General features: G+C 34.2%; 2 protein-coding genes across 2 annotated transcripts; one reads left to right on the top strand and one right to left on the bottom strand.

The window, feature by feature from the left end:
• Window positions 1-8,710: 8,710 nt before the first annotated feature.
• LOC114407456 lies at window positions 8,711-9,424 on the top strand. Its single transcript, XM_028370560.1, has one exon. The coding sequence runs from the start codon at window positions 8,898-8,900 to the stop codon at window positions 9,261-9,263; it is 366 nt and encodes a 121-aa protein (XP_028226361.1). The 5' UTR covers window positions 8,711-8,897; the 3' UTR covers window positions 9,264-9,424.
• A 6,448-nt stretch (window positions 9,425-15,872) lies between these two features.
• Window positions 15,873-20,595, bottom strand: LOC114407455 (boron transporter 1-like). The gene is made up of 12 exons (XM_028370559.1): window positions 20,000-20,595; window positions 19,768-19,850; window positions 19,414-19,606; window positions 19,137-19,275; window positions 18,837-19,002; window positions 18,523-18,689; window positions 18,254-18,427; window positions 17,898-17,993; window positions 17,669-17,806; window positions 17,157-17,482; window positions 16,793-17,060; window positions 15,873-16,476 (listed from the first exon to the last, which is right to left on the bottom strand). The coding sequence occupies exons 1-12, from the start codon at window positions 20,101-20,103 to the stop codon at window positions 16,159-16,161; spliced, it is 2,172 nt and encodes a 723-aa protein (XP_028226360.1). The 5' UTR covers window positions 20,104-20,595; the 3' UTR covers window positions 15,873-16,158.

Below are 20,595 nucleotides of genomic sequence, written 5' to 3'. Positions count from 1 at the left end.
AATGTGTTTAGTAATTTTTTCACAAAAAATTGCAAACAAATTCTCCATTTTTTTTTTATTTAGGGGCATAAAAAGATATAAAAGTTGTAGAAATTTTAAGGAGTGTTATTAACAATGTAGAAAAATATTTTAATAGCATAAAAGGTAATTAATTAAAAAAATAATTAATATTTGAATAATATCACATTACATTTAGTGTATATTAACAACTTAATTATTTTGACTCCTCTAATTTACTTGGATAAAATATGTTTGATCCCTTTAAAAATTTTAAAGTTTAATTTTAGTTTCTTTCAAAATAAATTATTTGTTCTTCATGTCTTTAATTTTTAAATGCATAATTTTCTGTTCTTAAAGTGATTTAGATAATATTTTATAAAAATTTTAAAATTGATTTAGGTAATATTTGAGGATCAAAAGTGGTACATTTTAAAATCAGAGCAACAAAAAAATGATTTTTTTAAAATAAAACCGAACTTCAAAAACCTTAAGAGGGATTAAAAACCTATTTACCCAATTTATTTTTTTATCCATTTCCTTCTAGTCTAATCTTTTGCTCAATTAGGGGGCATGTTTACTAAATCATTCCCTATACCTCATTACACAATGCCTCTCCAAGTTAGGACTTTGTGAGCTCAATCCAACTTGAGAGGGTTATTAGTTAAATTACAATTTTCTTTATGTGTACATAGTTTTGAGTCTCTTCCAATTGTAATTATAATTTTTTTTATCAGCAAAAAGGTTATTAATATAACTGGTACCTAAATCAGAATCATGTTTCAGTACAGATCAAAGGTTAATGGATATATATTTATACCAAACAGTAAGTATAAATACTGCATAACCCCAGCAAACCCGAAATTGCATCAGCGCCCCACATATATACCTCCAGTAAATAGAGATGGAGATAGCAAATAATTAGATAAGTAGATTAGATTCTGAGAATTAATCAATGGGAGATTATTAATTTTCCTCTTCTTTTATATTGAACAACAACATTTGTAGCTAGAACGACCCAAATCCACACTGCCAACTCATTTTGCCGGCCACGCATGCATCCTTGGTAGTAGTTGACAAGACACAATCACAATGTTAGCTGGATTTATGTTAGCAGAAACAGAATCAAACGCAGGGGCAAGTTTAGGAAACAAGAATGAAGAGGTGCAAATAGTAAAAAGAGAGAAAAGGAAGATTACAAAACCAGCCTACCTCCAAGATTATGAATGAGGTCTGTGATGAGCTGGCATAGGATCTTGTTGGATTATCCATACCGCAGCAGGGAAACAAGTATAACGACATTTGACATTTTGTAATATTCTCTAGCTGTTACAATTGCAATTCTGTTAGAGGTTGCAATATAAATAAGCATGTAATTCACCAGCAAGAATCAATGAGAAATTATCCCTTTTGTTTATTCTTTTAGTAAGGAGGTCCTGGACCCTCGAAGTCCAGGTACAGAGTTGCTAACATTTTGGACCCTCGGGGACGACCACCCCCGGTGCCCCCCGCGATCCCTTCACGTTCGTCGTCCACGACCCCTGCGATTCCCTCATCACCCACACTTCTTCCATCACCACCGCCACTTTTACCACCGCGACCACCTGCCCCTAGCCTCAAACGCTTGTCGCTGAAAGAACTCGCGTCCCGCCATGACCGCGGCCTATGTTTCAATTGCGACGAAAAATACCATAGAGGTCACAGGTGTGCCTCTAGGGTATTTTTCCTGGTGGCTGATGCTGAGGACCCGTGTCTCTCTAATATAGATGGCCCTGACCCGGAACCTGACCCACCCGACGAAACTGACCCGACCCAGACCCAAATCAGCCTACACTCTCTTGCGGGTCATTTGGCCCCGGAGACACTCCGATTACTAGGCTCCATTGCCGGCCACCCTGTCGTCATCCTTATAGATGGCGGCAGTACACATAATTTCATTCAGGAATCCCTTGTTGCTCAATTGGGCTTTCCTTCGAGTGAGACACGGCCCTTGCGGGTCATGGTCGGAAATGGACAGCATCTGGAGTGTACATGGTGGTGTGAGGCGCTCACCATTGATATTCAATCAGTCCAATTTTCTCTTGACCTCTACGTCCTCCCCATTGCCGGAGCACATGTCGTTCTCGGAGTTCAGTGGCTCAAGTCCTTAGGGCCGGTGCTTACTGATTATAACACCTTGCGTATGCAGTTCTTTTATGAAGGCCAGTTGGTGGAACTCAGGGGCGACCTTGAACCAACATCTCACCTGTTATCACCCCCACAATTCAATAGGTTGCTTAAGAAGCAAAGTTCAGGAGTTTTCTTCCACATTTCCGTCATCCAGGAAACCACTACGAATCATTCCCATGACCACTACCCACCCGAAATCCAAGATTTGATAACCCAATTCCAGAATCTATTCCAACCCCCGACCACCTTGCCACCAGAACGCCCCACTGACCACCATATTCACTTCATTCCCCAGGCCACCCCAGTCAATGTACGCCCTTACCGCAACCCTCATTACCAGAAGTGTGAGATTGAGCGTTAGGTAGAGGTTATGCTTCAGCAGGGTGTCATTCAACCTAGCACAAGTCCGTTCTCATCGCCGGTTCTGTTGGTGCGAAAGAATGATGGCTCGTGGCGCTTCTGCGTCGATTATCGCGCTTTAAATGCCATTACAGTCCGTGACCGCTTTCCGATTCCGACTATAGACGAACTACTTGACGAATTGGGTCAAGCTCGTTGGTTCTCAAAGCTTGATCTATTACAGGGCTACCACCAAATTCGTATGTCCGCCGGCGACACACCCAAGACCGCTTTTCGGACTCACCATGGGCATTACGAATTTAAGGTAATGCCCTTTGGGTTGTGCAACGCACCATCGTCCTTCCAGGCGACAATGAATCAGATTTTCCGGCCGTTCCTCCGTCGTTTCCTCATCGTCTTCTTCGACGACATCTTAATCTATAGCGCCTCCTTTCGTGAGCACTTGCAACATTTAACGGCCACCTTTCAGGTACTTCTTGACAACAAATTTGTTCTTAAGATATCTAAATGCTTCTTCGCGCAGTCCCAGGTCGAGTATTTGGGCCACGTCGTGTCACAAGGAGGAGTGGCACCAGTAGCTGCTAAATTGGGAACCATTGATCAGTGGCCAACACCTCGGACAACCAGGGCTCTCCGCAGTTTCTTGGGACTCGCAGGGTTCTATAGGCGTTTCATTCAGGGGTATTCCACCATTGCCGCCCCTCTAGTCAAGGCCACGATAACAGAACCACTCCAGTGGGGAAACGAGGCTCAAGCTGCTTTCGATCAACTGAAGAAAGCTTTGTCTCAGGCCCCTGTTCTAGCTTTACCCAATTTTCAATTACCGTTCACGGTCGAAACGGACGCATCAGGGGTAGGAATGGGTGTCGTCTTATCTCAGCAAGGCCACCCAATTGCTTTTTTCAGTAAGCCCTTTACCCCAAAGCTTCTGCGCGCTTCAACTTATGTCCGGGAGCTTTTTGCGATTACGGCAGCAGTTAAGAAGTGGAGACAGTACTTACTTGGTCAGCGCTTCACCATTCTCACGGATCACCGGAGTTTAAAGGAACTTCTCACCCAAGTCATTCAGACGCCGGAGCAACATTTATATCTTGCGCGCCTGATGGGTTTTGATTATCAAATCAAGTATCGCTCCGGAGCCAACAATCAGGCGGCTGATGCTTTATCACGCTTACCGGAACAGACGACACCCACATGCATGGTACTTTCCATACCTTGTTACAGTTTCCTCTCTGAGATTCATCATCAGTTAGAGAACAATCAGGAATACCTCAATTTGCACGAAGAAATAGAAAGGTGCCCTGCCAAGTACCCTGACTTCAAGCTCACTGATAAACTAATTTTACAAAACAATCGAATTTGGTTGCCTCAGGGATTACCCATCATCCCTATGTTGCTCGCAGAGTATCACTCAATGCCCACAGGAGGGCATACCGGTATCGTAAAGACACTAGCTCGACTCTCTGAAAACTTTTACTGGTCCGGCATGCGTGGTGACGTTACTCACTTTGTTACCACCTGCCTTGATTGCCAACATACTAAGTATGAGAAGAAGCGCATCGCAAGATTATTATGCCCACTACCCGTCCCTCATCGTCCCTGGGAGGATCTTTCTTTAGACTTTATTACCGGTTTACCTCCGTGTCAGGGATACACTGTCATTCTCGTAATTGTGGATAGATTTTCCAAGGGAATTCATTTGGGAAAGCTTCCCCCCTCCCATACGGCGCACACGGTGGCTTGCTTATTCATTGAAATTGTGGCCAAACTACACGGACTACCCCGAAGTCTGGTCTCAGACCGCGACCCCCTCTTCATAAGCAATTTCTGGCAAGACCTCTTTAGGTTGAGTGGCACGAAATTGAGGATGAGTTCATCCTATCATCCACAAAGCGACGGACAAACTGAAGCCTTGAACCGAGTTATTGAGCAGTATTTGTGGGCTTTCGTCCACCGGCGACCGGCGACGTGGGGGAAATTGCTACCGTGGATCGAGTGGTCCCACAACACTTCTTGGAATGTTGCCACGGGTACCACTCCCTACGAGATAACATTCGGGAAGAAGCCGGGCACGATCCCAGATTATATTGCAGGCACTTCTGACATTGTTGCCGTAGATGCAGTATTAACCGACAGGGAGGAGACCTTCAAGTATATTCGCGGCAAACTCCTTAAAGCTCAGAGTTTGATGAAGCAGCAAGCGGACATGCGTCGGCGCGACGTTGAATACCAGGTGGGTGACTGGGTCATGCTCAAACTTCGGCCACATAGACAGGTTTCTCTTCGAGGCCCACAGGAATACACGGGCAAGCTTGCAAAGCGATTTTACGGGCCCTTCTCAGTTCTGGAACGCATAGGCCCAGTTGCTTATCGTCTCCAACTCCCAACCGGCACTCGCGTACACCCGGTTTTTCATTGTTCATTGTTAAAACCTTTTAAAGGCACTCCTCCATCAGACACCACAGCGGTGCAGTTACCTGAGAAGTTCTTCGGCACTCAACCCATCATCACCCCTCTGGCCATTTTGGATCATCGACAAACTTCACAGGACCCTCCGCGTTGGGAGGTATTGGTCCAATGGCAAGGACTTCCTCCTGATGACACCTCATGGGAGGATTGGTCTACTTTATGTCGAGACTACCACCTTGAGGACAAGGTGCTTCTGAAAGGGCCATGGAGTGTTAGCAGAGCAGCAGAAACATAATCAAACGCAGGGGCAAGTTCAAGAAACAAGAATGAAGAGGTGCAAATAGTAAAAAGAGAGAAAAGGAAGATTACAAAACCAGCCTACCTCCAAGATTATGAATGAGGTCTGTGATGAGCTGGCATAGGATCTTGCTGGATTATCCATACCGCAGCAGGGAAACAAGTATAACGGCATTTGTCATTTTGTAATATTCTCTAGCTGTCACAATTGCAATTCTGTTAGAGGTTGCAATATAAATAAGCATGTAATTCACCAGCAAGAATCAATGAGAAATTACCCCTTTCGTTTATTCTTTTAGTAAGGAGGTCCTGGACCCTCGAAGTCCAGGTACAGAGTTGCTAACAATTTATTAGAAAAGTATATATATTTTACTCTTCCCTCCCCATTTTGATTTTTGAGAGCTATTGGAATAAAATTACCTTTTTTTCTTTAAAAAAAGTTCGGAAAACAATGATTTTTAAGTTGCTTTCTATTTTCTAAATAATGTAGATAGACAGCTTTTCGTGATTTACTCAACTCTTCTAGGACCACTTATTTTTGCCCCTTGCAAGAAAGTAAAGGTGGGACAGCATGGATAATATTTCTAGCATAGACTTCTGTTCACGCAGCAGGATTTTTCCCAATTCATTTGTGTTTTCCTTTTTAAATAAAAACAATTTTTAATATAATTCAATTTTTTTAAAACCTTAAATCATCATAACCTCTTTATTATGTTGTCTTTAAATTAAGGATTTTGAAAGAAATTTTTTTCATTTTTAAAACTTATTAATTTGAACTTTTTTATATATGATAATCGATCAAATGCAATATTAGTTACATAATTTTTTAACTAATTATTATTAATAATTTTCTATAACCCCTTATTTATATTTCAACTACTTTTCTATCTCTCAATTCCTTCCTTGTATATCATTTTTTTTTATCAAAATCTTGAATTATGCTATGACAAATTGAGGAAGAAAATCTCAGTTAGATTGACATCAAACTCATCACCAAAATAACAATTTCTACTATATTAAAGATTAAATACAAAATTAAGATTATAGGGAATAAATAACCAAAATTTATGCATAATCATGAGAATCTAAAATAAGAAAAATCACATTTATTTCTTAAAAATTCTGAAGAGATCAAACTAAATCATTGATGGTAATACTATGAGCGTAAAATAATTAATTGCTTATATCATGAATACTTATAATTGTTAGAACTATATATTTATTCATAGTTAGAGCTATATACTTACTCCACTGTGGTATGGCATGCATTTTCAAGCTGTGTTTAGCATTCTCTTGACTAAAACTGCCACGTAGAAGGATGATCTTAATTAATTTTGACTACTTTAAAACTTGTTTTAAAAATGATTAAATATGTTTGTAATTTTTTAAATTTAATTTTCTTAAAAAATAAATATTTTTTAGTCCCATAACTTTTTAAAAAAGTTAATCCCTCCTAATTCGTTTTTTTATTTGAATGTACAACTTGGGAGAATTTTTTTTACTATATGATAAAACTAAAAATAATATTATTTAAAAATTAAGAGAGTAAAAAAGTAAATTTAAACTTAAGAGATTAGAATAATATTTAATCCTTTCAAAAATATTAGTTAAAAATTATTTAATTTATTTTATTGAATATTTTAATGTCTTATAAAAATATTAAATAATTTTTATAAATATTTTTAGATCGATAGAAATTATAATATGTAAACTTTTTATATTGATTATAGTTATAACCAATATAAAAAAATTATCTTTTTACATTTGGTTATAACTTTTTATATGAATTATAATTACAATTGATATTAAAAAAGTTAAAATAATTTATATTTCATCGATGATAATAAAATACATAAAAATTAAAAATTTAAATAATAAATTTTATAAAAATAAAACTTGAGTGAGAAAATTCATAAAATAATAAAAATAGAATCATAAAATTTACAATTAAGTCAAAATATTAAAGAGAAAATGTTATTAACATATTTTTTATTTTATATCTTTAATTATATTAATGTTTTTATTTAATAAAATAATCATGAAAAATTATTAAATTATATATCAGATAAGGGAAATAAAGGACATAAGAAAAGCAAGAGACGTTGTACACAAATCAAATCCACACGCTAGATATATAAAAATGTCTTAATTTAATAAAGTAAGTAAAGTCAGATTAACGTAACTAAGACGTTATATAAAAGTTATCAGTTGGCAATAATTTTTAGACCAACAACATGACACACGGCACACACGCAGCGCAAGCAATCACGTATGACGTAGCTGTGACGCAACAATGCTACGTCAGTCTCAGATTCCAACTCCATCCATCTACCATGATTAACACGACGTGATGCCAATTGATGATCGAAAATTTTGAACTTACTATTATGCCCCTTCCTTCTCGCGAACCAAAGAAGAAAAAATAAAAAAATAGTAAAGTATTATATTATTAGGAAAAGGGGGAAAATGAGATTCAAAATCACATCATCAACTTTATTCCATGTTAAATTAATTAGTAGAATGAAAAGCTATTCAGCTTTTTGTTTTCATAAAAAATTGTAATTGTGAGCTTAACGTAGCTTGTTCATATACTTGCATACTTGCATGTATTTATTCACATAAATTTTGTATAATTCATTTGTTCATTTTATTTTTTGAAAAAATTAAATTTGTAAGCATTAACATATTTGATCAATATTTTTAATTATTTTAAAAATAAAATAATAAATTTTTTATATTTAATGTCATAAACACCTTAAGTTTTATTAAAAATCTTTCTTTTATATTTTAACTACCTTCATTTATTAATATTTAAAAAAAAAATACTAAAATAACACTTGGTGCATAGACAAAACTAAAATCCCTTCCTCTTAATTTTATCTCTTTTAAAAATCAAAATATTGTTTTATACTATTTTCGAAATAGATCTTACATTAAATAATATTTCATATTCTAGAAAATCGGTATTACTATATTAAATGATGAAATTTTCTTTACCCAAAATAATTTAATAGTAGTATTTTTATTTAATTTCAAATAAACAAATAATTCGGACCGATTTGACATATTAAATAGTTACTCCTAAGTGATTTTTTGCATTGCTTTTTACTGTGTTACATTATTGTGTTTAGAATAATGATGTTTCCAAGAAAAAAATAACAAATATACTGAGTATTGAAGTTATTAATCTTGCAATAACTTAAAAAAAAGTTAATGAAGAAAGAAAGAAAAGATACAGGGAAAATCTGAGAATCTGTATTGATCAATTAAAAAAATTATAAAAATTGTCTAACAAATAATATAATGATAAAAGTTTATTAGAAGTCTTAATCCAATATCCAGCAGCCAAGTACAAAGAATAAAAATAAAACATAAAACTTTATCTCTTTAACAATGCAAAGTTTAAGCAGCTTTAGTACTTTTTTTCCCATGTCATGAAAAAAGTAAACAACACATCACATTCCATATTTGTTAAGTATGCTTATAAAAGGAAACATTGATAGAAAGGGGCGTATGAACACTTAAACTTTGCCCTACGTCGATCCCGTGATAGACACTGTTATCTATTCTTCTTTCATTTCCTATATATGCAGCTCTTTCTTTCTTTTGGTTAACTCATCACGGTTGGCTATTACTATATATATTATTATGCAGATTCATTAATCATGGAAAATAAGAAGAGAAAGGGAAAAGACTATGAGGTGGAAGACGAAGAGATGAAGATGGACAAGTTTTACGCGCTGTTGCGGAGGTACCGAGACGCGCGCGATCGACGACGAAAGGAGCTTCAGGAATTAGACAAGAGTGAGAAGGAGAAGAGGATGAAGGCGGGAACAGAGCAACACCGTGTTTGGGTGCCATCATTCGAATGGGAGGATTTCACAGACCAGGTTCAATTCAGAGGACAACAATATATGCAATTCCCAACTTCATCTACATCTCCTTCGCCGCTTGCCGGTGGCACAGACAACAAACAACGTAAGCACGACGACCAACACTCTCACTCTCTGGATCTCAACCTCACTCTGTAGCTAGCTACTCGTCTTTGAATCCTTCTTATCTCTCTCTTTTCAGAATTTGGTCCTTCATTTTTCTATCTATAGGATCATGAAAATTGTATCCAAGTACTAGTAATATCCTTTCAATCAAGTATTTCTTTTTTCATAATTAATAGTTTGGTCAATTGATCTTCATGATGATCGAGTTTCATTTTTTACTATAGTCACGAATTTATTTCACGGATTCAACTATCATAAGGCAGTTAAAATGGCAACCAACTAAATTAGTTTAGTTTGGGTTGTTATTAGTTTTTATTAGAAAATAAAATAAAATAAATAAATGAAAAGAACATTCAAAAGCTTCAAACTAAATAAAAGAATAACAATATCAACTTTATATTATGATAGAACATTAGTTAACAATGTAATACAACATACAAATACAATAAGTATAAAGAAAAATAATTTTAAAAAAGAAGTTTCAAATAATTATATTGAAGTGTGTAAATATTATCTTTGAAGAAAAAATATTTTCATTGTATTGCATTAGTAAAAAAATCTAATCAGACTTCTCTCCCAAGATATTATACATGTTGGTTTCCATTGAACTTTCTAAATACCAATATTTTTTCTCTAAAAAATGTAATTTTTTAGGAGAACAAGAAAAAATATAGAGAAAAATATAAAATTAATTTTTTTACTTGTGTCTTTGGCTAAAGAACGAGAGAGATATATAAATATAGACTCCGTTATACACCAATAAAAAATACTCAAAGTAAATAATTTTAATGTGAATGCCTTTTGGATAAGTTTTTTTTTCAATAAATATTTATTATGAAAAGTAATCTTATTTAAGTTTAATTATGTAAAATTATTACAAGCCACAAAATATTTCATTCCAATATTTATCCAAAACATTTGATTAAGCGGTTAACTTACCTTTTAGAGCACGTTAATTTGCTTTAGAAATTTAGTGTGTATAATTATTTTCTTCATATTAATACAATAAAATTTTATGGCACTTTTTAAACTTTTACTTTGGCCTTTATACTTCAAGTTAGAAATTAATATAGCACGACATGCGTTTTCACTTTTTAAAAATCTTTCAAGTTTTCTTAAACTGCTAGGTTGTGGAGGTTTCTGAGTTAGAAACTAATAAAACATAAACTTTGCTTCTTCTTTTTTCCTTTTGTTTTGTTTTGTTTTTAATTTATGGGTTAAATATATTATTTATCCTGATGATTTAATGTTTTTTTTATCTTTATAATTTCTTTTTTGTTTTAATTTTTATAAAATATGTGTTTGTTTTTCGTCCTTAAACACTAAATTATAAGGACGTAAATTAAAATAAAAACACTAAATTACGGAAGGCAAAAGCATATTTTGAGGAATTTAGATTCTCCCCGCCCTCGATAAAGTAGCATTTCTCTCCTTCGAGAATTAGAACCCTTTATTATATTTACATGCCTTTTTCTTAAGGGATTATATTTACTTTCCTTTCAAGTTATTATGCGATAACGAGTTTAATAGTTTAGATATGGGCTGGATATATATTCATGTTTTTTTTTTCCTGAATTATTCAAATTGGTTAAGAATGAATGAATGTGTTGGTATACAATTATTTTTTATATATTGAAAGACTTGGATCATTCTCTGCTAAGAACTTCAAATTAAATTGTAAACATCTTAATCATAACTTTTATGATCTTGATTGTGAAAATTCTATTTGATGAATTAAAAATCATTACAGAGATTTTTATAGTTGAATCAAAATTAGATTTTGATTAATATTGTTATTTTTGCTGGGAAAAAGGTTTTTTAGATTAAAATTATGAAAATTTTATTTGCATATACAATGTCACAAAATAAATTAAATAATATTCCTTTGATTTCTATCAAAAACAAATTTTGAAAGAACACAATTTACTTCTCATTTTACAGCAAGAAACCAAAACTGTAAGGAGAAAAATGATTACAAAAACATTGCACATGACACCTAATATCTCAGGGTCCACCCTGATTATTCAAAATCAAGTTTCAATTCAAGGTATTTTTTACAATGAGAGATAGGTGTAAAATATTTATTGGTTTTATTGATAACTGATTTTTATTAAAAAAAAATTGATTGCTCACAATCGCCTCTCTCAATTACTTTTTTTTATCCATAAAATTCAAATTTAAAATAATAACAACAATAAAAATAATGCAAGTGTATAATTATAGTACCTCTCTCTGTATCGACACTTTTTTAAAAGTCCCCATACTTAGACCCATGCCTTTAATACGCGTTCTGTTTTTTTTCCCCATTGGATACCTCTTTCTATTGTCGTACATGTTACTCACACTTTAATTAATTATAAAAGTTAATATAAAAAATATTGATTAAAAATGAAATAATGATTCAATTAAAATTTCATATTTAAAATCTTTTGTAAAACATAATCATAATAAGTCACAAACATTAAAATTCGATCGACAGATCTTTTACAACATCACAATAACAATCATAAAACATCATAGAAAAAATTAGGAAAAGAAGTAAATAATGAATGCGATTATTTTCATAAGTTTTTTATTCAAAATAATTAATTTTTAAAAATATCATAAAATAATTAAAATTTGAAATCATAAATTTTTTTATTTAAAATAATTTTAAAAAAATAAAAAAGAAATATTCTCATATGATAAATGAAAACATTAAAAATGACTATAAAATAATAAAGTTTTATAGGATTTTTTCCATAAGTTTTCTTTATTTAAACTAACCATAGTAACAATTAATATTTGTAAATAAAAAATATAAATTTTAAAATAGTTATTATACAATAAAAATAACAAATTTATCATTCATAACAATTCATAATTATATAATAATATAAATTATATACAATATTTATTCAAGAAGTTAGAGTTAAATTTTGATATAAAAAAACGGTGGTTGATGGTTTCCGAAACCGCAGGGCCCACATCGCAGACAACTTCCCATTCTTACCTATTGCTATAAAATATTGTGTTTAAATTATTTTCCGGATTTTATCATAGTGACAGTGTACTCTAGAATGAAATTACAAATTTAGAAATTTAACTAAGTTTTAATCAATAGTTAAATTTTTATACTTCTTAAAATGTTCCTCTGCCTTGAAGCATCCAAATTATTCTTATTTTCTGGCGTCTTTATATTTGCAAACCATACAATTAATTAATTTTTGCAATCACAATATTTCCTGTGTCTCAATATTTTTGGGGGAGAAAAAGTCGCAGGACGAGGCTCAAAAGAAGCTCCGAGACGATTATGAGCACCATTAAGAAGATATGTTGGTCAGTGTGCATTCGAGTCAATTGGTGTTTTAATTTGCTGCATTTGTTGATCTTTCGGAATTTGTTTTATTTTTTTATATACCTCGACAAAATTTTATTCGGATACAAAGCAGCAATTATGTATCTCGTCAATATTTTGTCGAGATATACACCAAAAATATGTTTTGGTTTTGTATCTTATCGAGATATCAGATGTGTGCATGACTTTACGATATCCAATGAAAATGTATTTCATTTAAGAGATTTTTTTATTAAAAAAATGAATAAATTTGAGGGTGAACTTAACAAAAATGGGACACACTTTCGTTCGTGTTTATGTCTTATCCTTCAGTACTACCTCAGTCCTTATTCAAAATAAAGCCCGTATTGGGACAAAGGATTGTTGTTTATTTGCTTTCCAATGTATATCTGCAATCTAATCCATTTATATAAAATTTAACTATTTGTGTATGGTGGTGAAAATGTGAGGTAGGAATCAAACAATTACTTGTAAATTTTGAAGTCAAGGAAATCTTTTTAATTTTTGGTAAAATGAACAAAAACATTATTTATCAAATATTTTGTTAAAGGTATTTCTAGTGAAACAAATTAAGCCTAAAGAATATATGTTTTTAGCAGCTTGTTGCATGCATCTGAATCCTACATTCCCTTATCTGTATTCTACACACTAAAATTACATTTCATAATGAACTTTCTGGAATATAATAGAAGGTGTCTTATTCAATATTGGGAATGCAAGAAACAAATGCCCTTACTCTTTGGCAATAGACCCATCTAAGAGTCCAGGCCCAAACTCACTCGAGGGCTAAGTTAGCTAGTCCAACCTAGACATTTTACAAAGTTTCAACTTCCAAAGGCTATTGCTTCCTGCACCTCATTTATGGCTCCCATAATGACAAATCCAAAATGTAAAATTATATTATGAAATACACTCTTTTTTTCTTTCAAAATAATCAATTCAAAAGATAAAAAGTACATTACGAAAAGGGTGCAGGAAGCAGCTTGAAAGTGCAGGAAGTAACAGCCACTTCCAAGCCTTCCTGTTTAAGTATTTTCATGCCCAAGTTCTCCTGAAATTCTCAAGATTTTTCTAAAGGGATATCCTCCAAGAAAAACATCTTTTTATGAAAAAACTCAATCTTTTATACTTGTATCTTTTCATGAATAGATACAAGCTTTCGTGAAAGAATTTATATATATATATATATCCATGTTTTCATTAATAAAATACATTTTCATAAAACATACAATATTTTTTTTAATGAAAATATATGTTTATTGATGAAAAGATGTAAATATAAAAATTTGTTAGGGAATGCAATGCCTTTTTTTTTTTCTTTGGAGGATATCTCCTTACCAAAAATCGGCTGAGTCCGCATTTGTCTTTATAATTTGGCTATATGGACTGAGTTCAATTCTGATAGAAAACATTTAACACATCTTCTTATCAAAAGGCATAAGAATACTGAATACATAAGATCACGTATAATCATGAATAACTATGGCTATTTATGATGGACTATTTCTCTACCAAGAGGAACTTAAAGCTTAGTGTATTTCATACACATCACGAGACTATGGCACTATACTTTCACTTTTGTTATTTCTTATTTGTTGCATAATGATAGCCACCAATTTTTCCAACACATTCTTCATCCAGAGTAGACGTCATGAGGAATCTAGCTCACTCCATTTGTTTCTACCACTCAACAATCTACAAGTATTCTTAACTTCATTATGTTCTGAAATTCCAAATTTGGTGATATCTACGTACCTAGCCTTTGGGTTGGTCAACACCAATACTGCCAGCGGGACCATCTCACGACTCATTGTATTTATGTCTTTTTCCACTGATGCCAAAATCAGATAGCATATATAAGATCGACATAAAGTTGTTTAATTTCTACCACTCGTCCTTCATTAATAGTTTTTATCTGTAATCACTATAATTGGTATATATATTAGGTTGATTAATTGTTGTGTCATGCGTGTGTGGTTCTCTTTACTTACTGTTTCCATAGATAATTGAGCTCATATCAGCTCTCTATAACTAGTTTTTTGTGTTAAACAAGATGTGTCAATGGTTCAGTGATGTTTTGTTCATATATGTAACAGGTTGAAGAAGATGATGCACTTAGACTTGATGGCTTGAAGGGATTCCAGCCTTGTGTGGCCACAAATTTTGACGGGGTTATTTTCAAATGATTTTTGATAACTTCACATTCTGCAAAGCCTCATATAGTGGTCCATGGTCAACTGAGGGGTCATTTCTTGAATACTCCAATTCTAGTTTTAATTCCGCACCCAATTCTTTTGTCTTTATAACCCGATGTTACGTTATTATTTTGGAGCTTTTTGCTGATTTGTACTCAAACGACAGAGATCTTGGAATCATTAGACAAAATGAATGAAATGAACCCCACCATGGAATAGTAGAATAGCATACAAAATACAACATTAGCATTGCTTGATCATCCACGCTTACTTCCTGAAATTGAAAATGTTATGTGGGAGCTACCTCTTCTTTTTATTTGGATTTGCGGTCGCAAATCAATTCTGCTCACCGCTGCTTCTTTACTTTGTTTCGCTCTCTCTCTCTCTTTTAAAAGCCTCTTTTCCTAGTAAACTCTTGTTGCCAAGTGCGGTCTTGTTTTCATGTTGCAATGATGGCCACTTTGACCACCAATAAGAGGATGAATCTTCTTCATTTCACGACACTGCCATGCCTATCACCAAAAAGGTTACCCCAAAAGTTAGTCCACGCACACAAACAGTACATAAACACAACCCACATGCTGTCATTTGCATGCCACGGTATTGGCTAGGGCTTTTATAGATCAGATAATGTGTTACTATAGAGAGCTGATATGCCTAATCAAATTAGAATAACATACGAATGAACCCACTCGTCTATCTACCGGGTTTAATGTAAAAAAATTCACAGGTAATATTGAACTCATGCTATTTTTTTTTTTATATATATTATTGTATTCCTTAAGGAATCTTATGATCATCGTTTCAACTTCTGACATGTACATGTTGACGATAAATTTTTCTCTGATTGGAGACAATTATATATCCAAGGTTTTGCCTAATTTTCACTTGCCAAATTTTTAATTTACAAAAAAGAGTTAATAAAACTCAATTACGTTACGAAAATTGACAATGACCATAAATACATGGTGATTTCAAACATAACATAATTTCTTTTGCAATTTGTAGATGCTTGTATGAGTTTGAAGACAGAGATATTATTATACCAAGTGATCGAGGGATATGAACCATAAAATCCAATTGTAGTACTAGTATATATATACCCATATGAAGCAATACAAGACTCAAACTAGTCACAATTTATTGAAACAAACTTGTGATGATGATATACATTAGCACAAATATAGTGACATTCACTAATACAATTGACATAGGAAAGCGCCACACTTTGTTACATAGCTCATATCTGTCGTATATGGGACAAGGGAAAGGACTTTAAAAGTTACAACCATGACAAGCAAAATTAAGGAACAAACTAGAATGGAAATGTAGCTACAAATAAGCCTCCTAAGTAGTCCTTCTAAGGCATACGACTGCAATCTTCTAGGTTTAATTATTAGTTGTGGTCATGTTGTTTTGAATCTGGATTAAGAGGACTTCTTCCCAGATGTGATAATCTCACTTCTCCTGCCTTTGGACTGAGGGGACCTCTTGCACCAGACCGAGGACTCTGCTCAGTTTTGAACTCACCCATGCGAGAACTAAATGAGAGGCGTGGGCTTAGATGGCTGTTAGTATCAGTTCTTGGTGTTGGGGTGGAGCTTGTGATCTTGGGACTGCTAGTGTGCCTAAACTCGCCACGGCTTCTAGTAATAACTTCATCTAGGATTTCACCTTCTCCAACTTGAGAAGCACCAGCTCCAAACTCTGAGTGCTGTTAGGACAGTTGCATGGAATATAATTAAGTGCATCCACAAAAATATAATGACTCAAACGTGGGTTATCAATTATCATAGAGGACAAAACTTAGATTCTGTTCATTGGTGTTTCTGGTGTTGTTCTACAATCAAAATTGAAGTTTCATCTTAGTAATTTATGTTGACTTTTAATGGAAACCTTTATTAGATTACTTAGGTGAATCTGCAATTCTGATTGGAAAGCAGTACCAAAAACACTTATGGAACTGTATCTAAGTTTTTGTCCTATGGTAAATTTAAGCTATATTTGTTGGATAAGATAAGAAATCATACTGTTGCGAGGTTGAATGGTAGAGCTGTTTGCTCTTCATATGCTGCTGCATCCAAGTCTTGAAGGTGTATCCCTTTGAAAAACTTAGGGAGAAAGTACTGTCTAACCGGAACTAAAAGCATGATCATCATAGGAAACATGACCCCGGCAATAGGAACCCATGTTAGTCCAAAACATATAAGAAGATAAATGGTTTGAAAAATGGTGAATGTTGCTATTGTCTTGAAAGGAACTGTTTCTACAAAAGTAGCATGGTAGTCCTCAAGCACCCTGCACATAGAGAACAAATTTGTTGATCAGTAAGAGCAATGAAGTAGAGGATTGAACACCAGAACTATATATAAGAAATAAAATGTTTTTTTTTACTTGTATCTTCTGCTTGGTGCAGTGAAGAGTAATAGGATCCTTTCCCAAAACTGGTTTCCTGGCAAACTTTCAATGGCCATGAAGGCAAAGTAGCCCCAAAGGACTGAGGTTGGGATCTTCTTGAGTAAGGGCATGGCCGCAACGCATCCTCCCACCATTATTGATTGAAGGAAGTTACTGAGACGTTGTTCCTTTACCTCAACAGGAAGCAGGTCGTCTATTTCTTTCTCAACATCAAATATAGTTTCATCTACTGGAGCATCCACGTTTCCCATACTGGTAGCTGCTTGAATGGTTGATTCTTTAAGATCTCTTAGTCCTTGTGCCTGATTATAATGTGTGACATAAATAGCAATACGTCATATGTTGATGACTTGAGGTACAAATAATAAGGTTCACTCTGGCCTAAGCAGGAATTGTTCTGTGTTATCATCTTTCATTGCTATTGGTAAACAGCGATTCAGCATTAAGCAATGATTTTCAGTGACATGAATAAAAGTTAGTAAACTTACTCGAGCAGAGGAGTCCTGGTAAACAAGAGGCGTCTGCATTTGATTGTAAGCTTCTTGCATGTTGCCATATAACTGTCCTAAACTAGCATTCTTTCCCATACTTTTTCGTGCGGCTACCACCAGTTTGTTACGAAGCAACTGTATGACCATTGTTCTTTTTTAATGAGACTTGTTGATATAGTGTTTATAATTAGAAATTAATTAGGGAGAAATTGAAAACTTGATTTACCTGATGTTTAAGAGTTGCCAGACTTTTTGTGTGCATTGGAGACTGTGGTATGACTCCATTTGCAGGAGGAATTCCAATAAGGCCACACATTAAGGTCTTCCATCCAGAAAAAAAATAAAATAAAATTTACCATTAGAAAAAGAATTATTCAATTAAGTATAAGTTTAATAGGCATGCACTAGATATCAGTATAAAAAAAATTATACCGTCAAATGTCAACCAATCAGAAATTATCTTTGAAATGACTTTTAAGGCGGTGATTCGATGAGAGTTTGTTCATTAAGTATTACTATATGACAAATTAAAGTTCAATGCTGAAATCTGAAGCTAGGAAGTAACATGATGAACTGGCATACCAAAAATCCCAAAAGAAGCAAGTCGTAATGGTAAGAAGATGGCTTTCTCAAATTGAACTCTTTCTGCTGGGCAAGCTGGGATGCCACACTATGGTCAAAGTAATAAAGTACTGCAATCATGGTTGCTGGGATAAATGCTCCGATTATGTACACAACAGGAACATGGACCATATCCTGTTATATTCATAACAAATATATATATATATATTATTACAAGTCAACTTGTTAGTAAAAATAGACAATTAGAAGAGAACTTGCAATTTACATGCCTTAATAACAGTCCAATTCTCATATGCACCGGGTGACCATGGATTTGGGCTGAAGAGACGCCTTGGTATACCATGTGGAACACTTCCAGCTGGCATGTAGGACACACCTGTCCAAACTAGGACCATAAGTGGCACACCATAGTCAGCTATTAGGCTGCGAAGCCAACCTGTAACAAATTCATAGTGTTAAGAGATGTAATATAAAATCATTATGTGTCTTCACTTAACAGTTTAAGTTTTTGGGATTGTTAGTCTATGACATGGTATTAGAGCCTATGTGACATTCCTTTTTTTATCGGAAGACAAAGACTTACCAGTACCATAACGCCATGACCTAGCCTTTCTGCTTCTTAATGCAGTGAGAAGAAGACCAAACGAAAGGACTAAAGCAAACATCCCATTAGCAAACCTCCATGAAGATATAAACTCAATTGATTTTGGATTTTGTCTCTCTGGTATGCGAAACTCATCCACAAGTCCCTAAACAATGATGCCGGTAGGATGTTAAATGAATTTGGCCAAAGTGCATTGCTAATTCAGGTACTAATATATCATGTGAACTCTTGGTATCAAGCAAATGAATGACAAAGGTAAACTTTGATAACTGTTCTTACTTTGATAGCTTGCTGCATGAAGAGCATTGCAATGAGCATGCCAAACAACTCTCCTGCAATACGGGTAAACCTGTTGATTATAGAGCAAGCCCCTAAGACGGCAAACAAGAATAGCAACAGTGCAGTCCAGACACATACCCTACAAAGTCAAGTTGAAAAAGAAAATAGGACAATGTTAAGTCACACTATGATGAATTGTACTAGAAAACAATTGCATCAGGGTCCCCATATGAAAACATTGAGAAATAAATACATAAATAAACAAAAACTTATTCACCATCCAGTCCATGCCAGAAACAAATCCCGGCCCAACTCTGGTCTCTCTTTTGCAAAATTGAACATGAAAGTGTACATGATCACAGTAGGTTCTGCCACCCCTAAAATTAGCAAAGGTTGACCTCCAAGGATTGAGTGTATAATGCCACATATTGAAGTGGATGCCAATGTTTGAACTGCAGTTAGAACACCATCTGCAAATGCAAAACAACATCAAGCTGTGATAGTGTAGTTATAAATTATAATACTGTCCTATTTCCAGAGTTCTTTCAGTTAAGAAGGATCATATATTATAATATTATTTTTTTCTCAGGAAAAAAGAAGAATCCATTGAAGTCAGAATAATATTTAGTACCAGTATCTCGCTCTAGTTGTTCCCCGAATGAAATGACCGGTATTGCGGAAGCAAAGAATATGTATGTGGTGGGGGCCCAAATCCTGTTAAAGGGAAGCAGAAATTGTGAAACTTGCATATATATGTCTGTTTAAACACCATTGGTTGAAGCCTAGAATCACTAAAATCTTTCAGTACATACATACACACCCCACAAATGGCTAAACAATTTCAGCATATATGCATTACATACCTTAAACCAGCTTTGATTCCACCCGTCCAATCTTGCTTGTAGCACATCAACCTTCCTCTCAGATCATTCTTGATTCCTTCAAAGGGTACAAATGTTTCTTCCATATCTTTTTCCCCACCAAAAAGGGTCAAAGGGAATCAATATATAAGAGTAAAAACTGCTAATCAGAAAGTAACAATGTATAATTTACATGATTTTCTTGTTTTCAGTTTATTTTGGTTAGATTTATTGACAAGGCTCAATCACAAGCAAGCTTAGGAAGAAGGATAGAAGACCGAGGGGACAAATTAAACAAGAATTTAGCATGAATGGTGCAATCTGGATTCAAGAGACACGTGGGAGAGTGAGAGGTTCAATGGTGTGAATATGCCAAGAAGCCAGCTGTACCAAAAAGCGGTGTTTGGAACTCGGGATAAATGGTCTTTTTATTGGTTATTAGCACTTAGAACCACGAAAAGAGCAACTTGAATTGTATTCTTCTCGAGTGCTTCCTAATAACAACAATGTGTGTGGGAGGAGAGAGTATTTATAAGCTTTTAGAAAAGCAAGCATTGGAGAAAGAAAAAAGAAAGGTAGATTTGGTGTGGAAAAGCACT

This window comes from Glycine soja, chromosome 3 (assembly GCF_004193775.1).
Source record: "Glycine soja cultivar W05 chromosome 3, ASM419377v2, whole genome shotgun sequence".
Classification (NCBI taxonomy): Eukaryota; Viridiplantae; Streptophyta; class Magnoliopsida; order Fabales; family Fabaceae; genus Glycine; species Glycine soja.
This window is presented reverse-complemented; position numbering and strand designations above follow the sequence as displayed.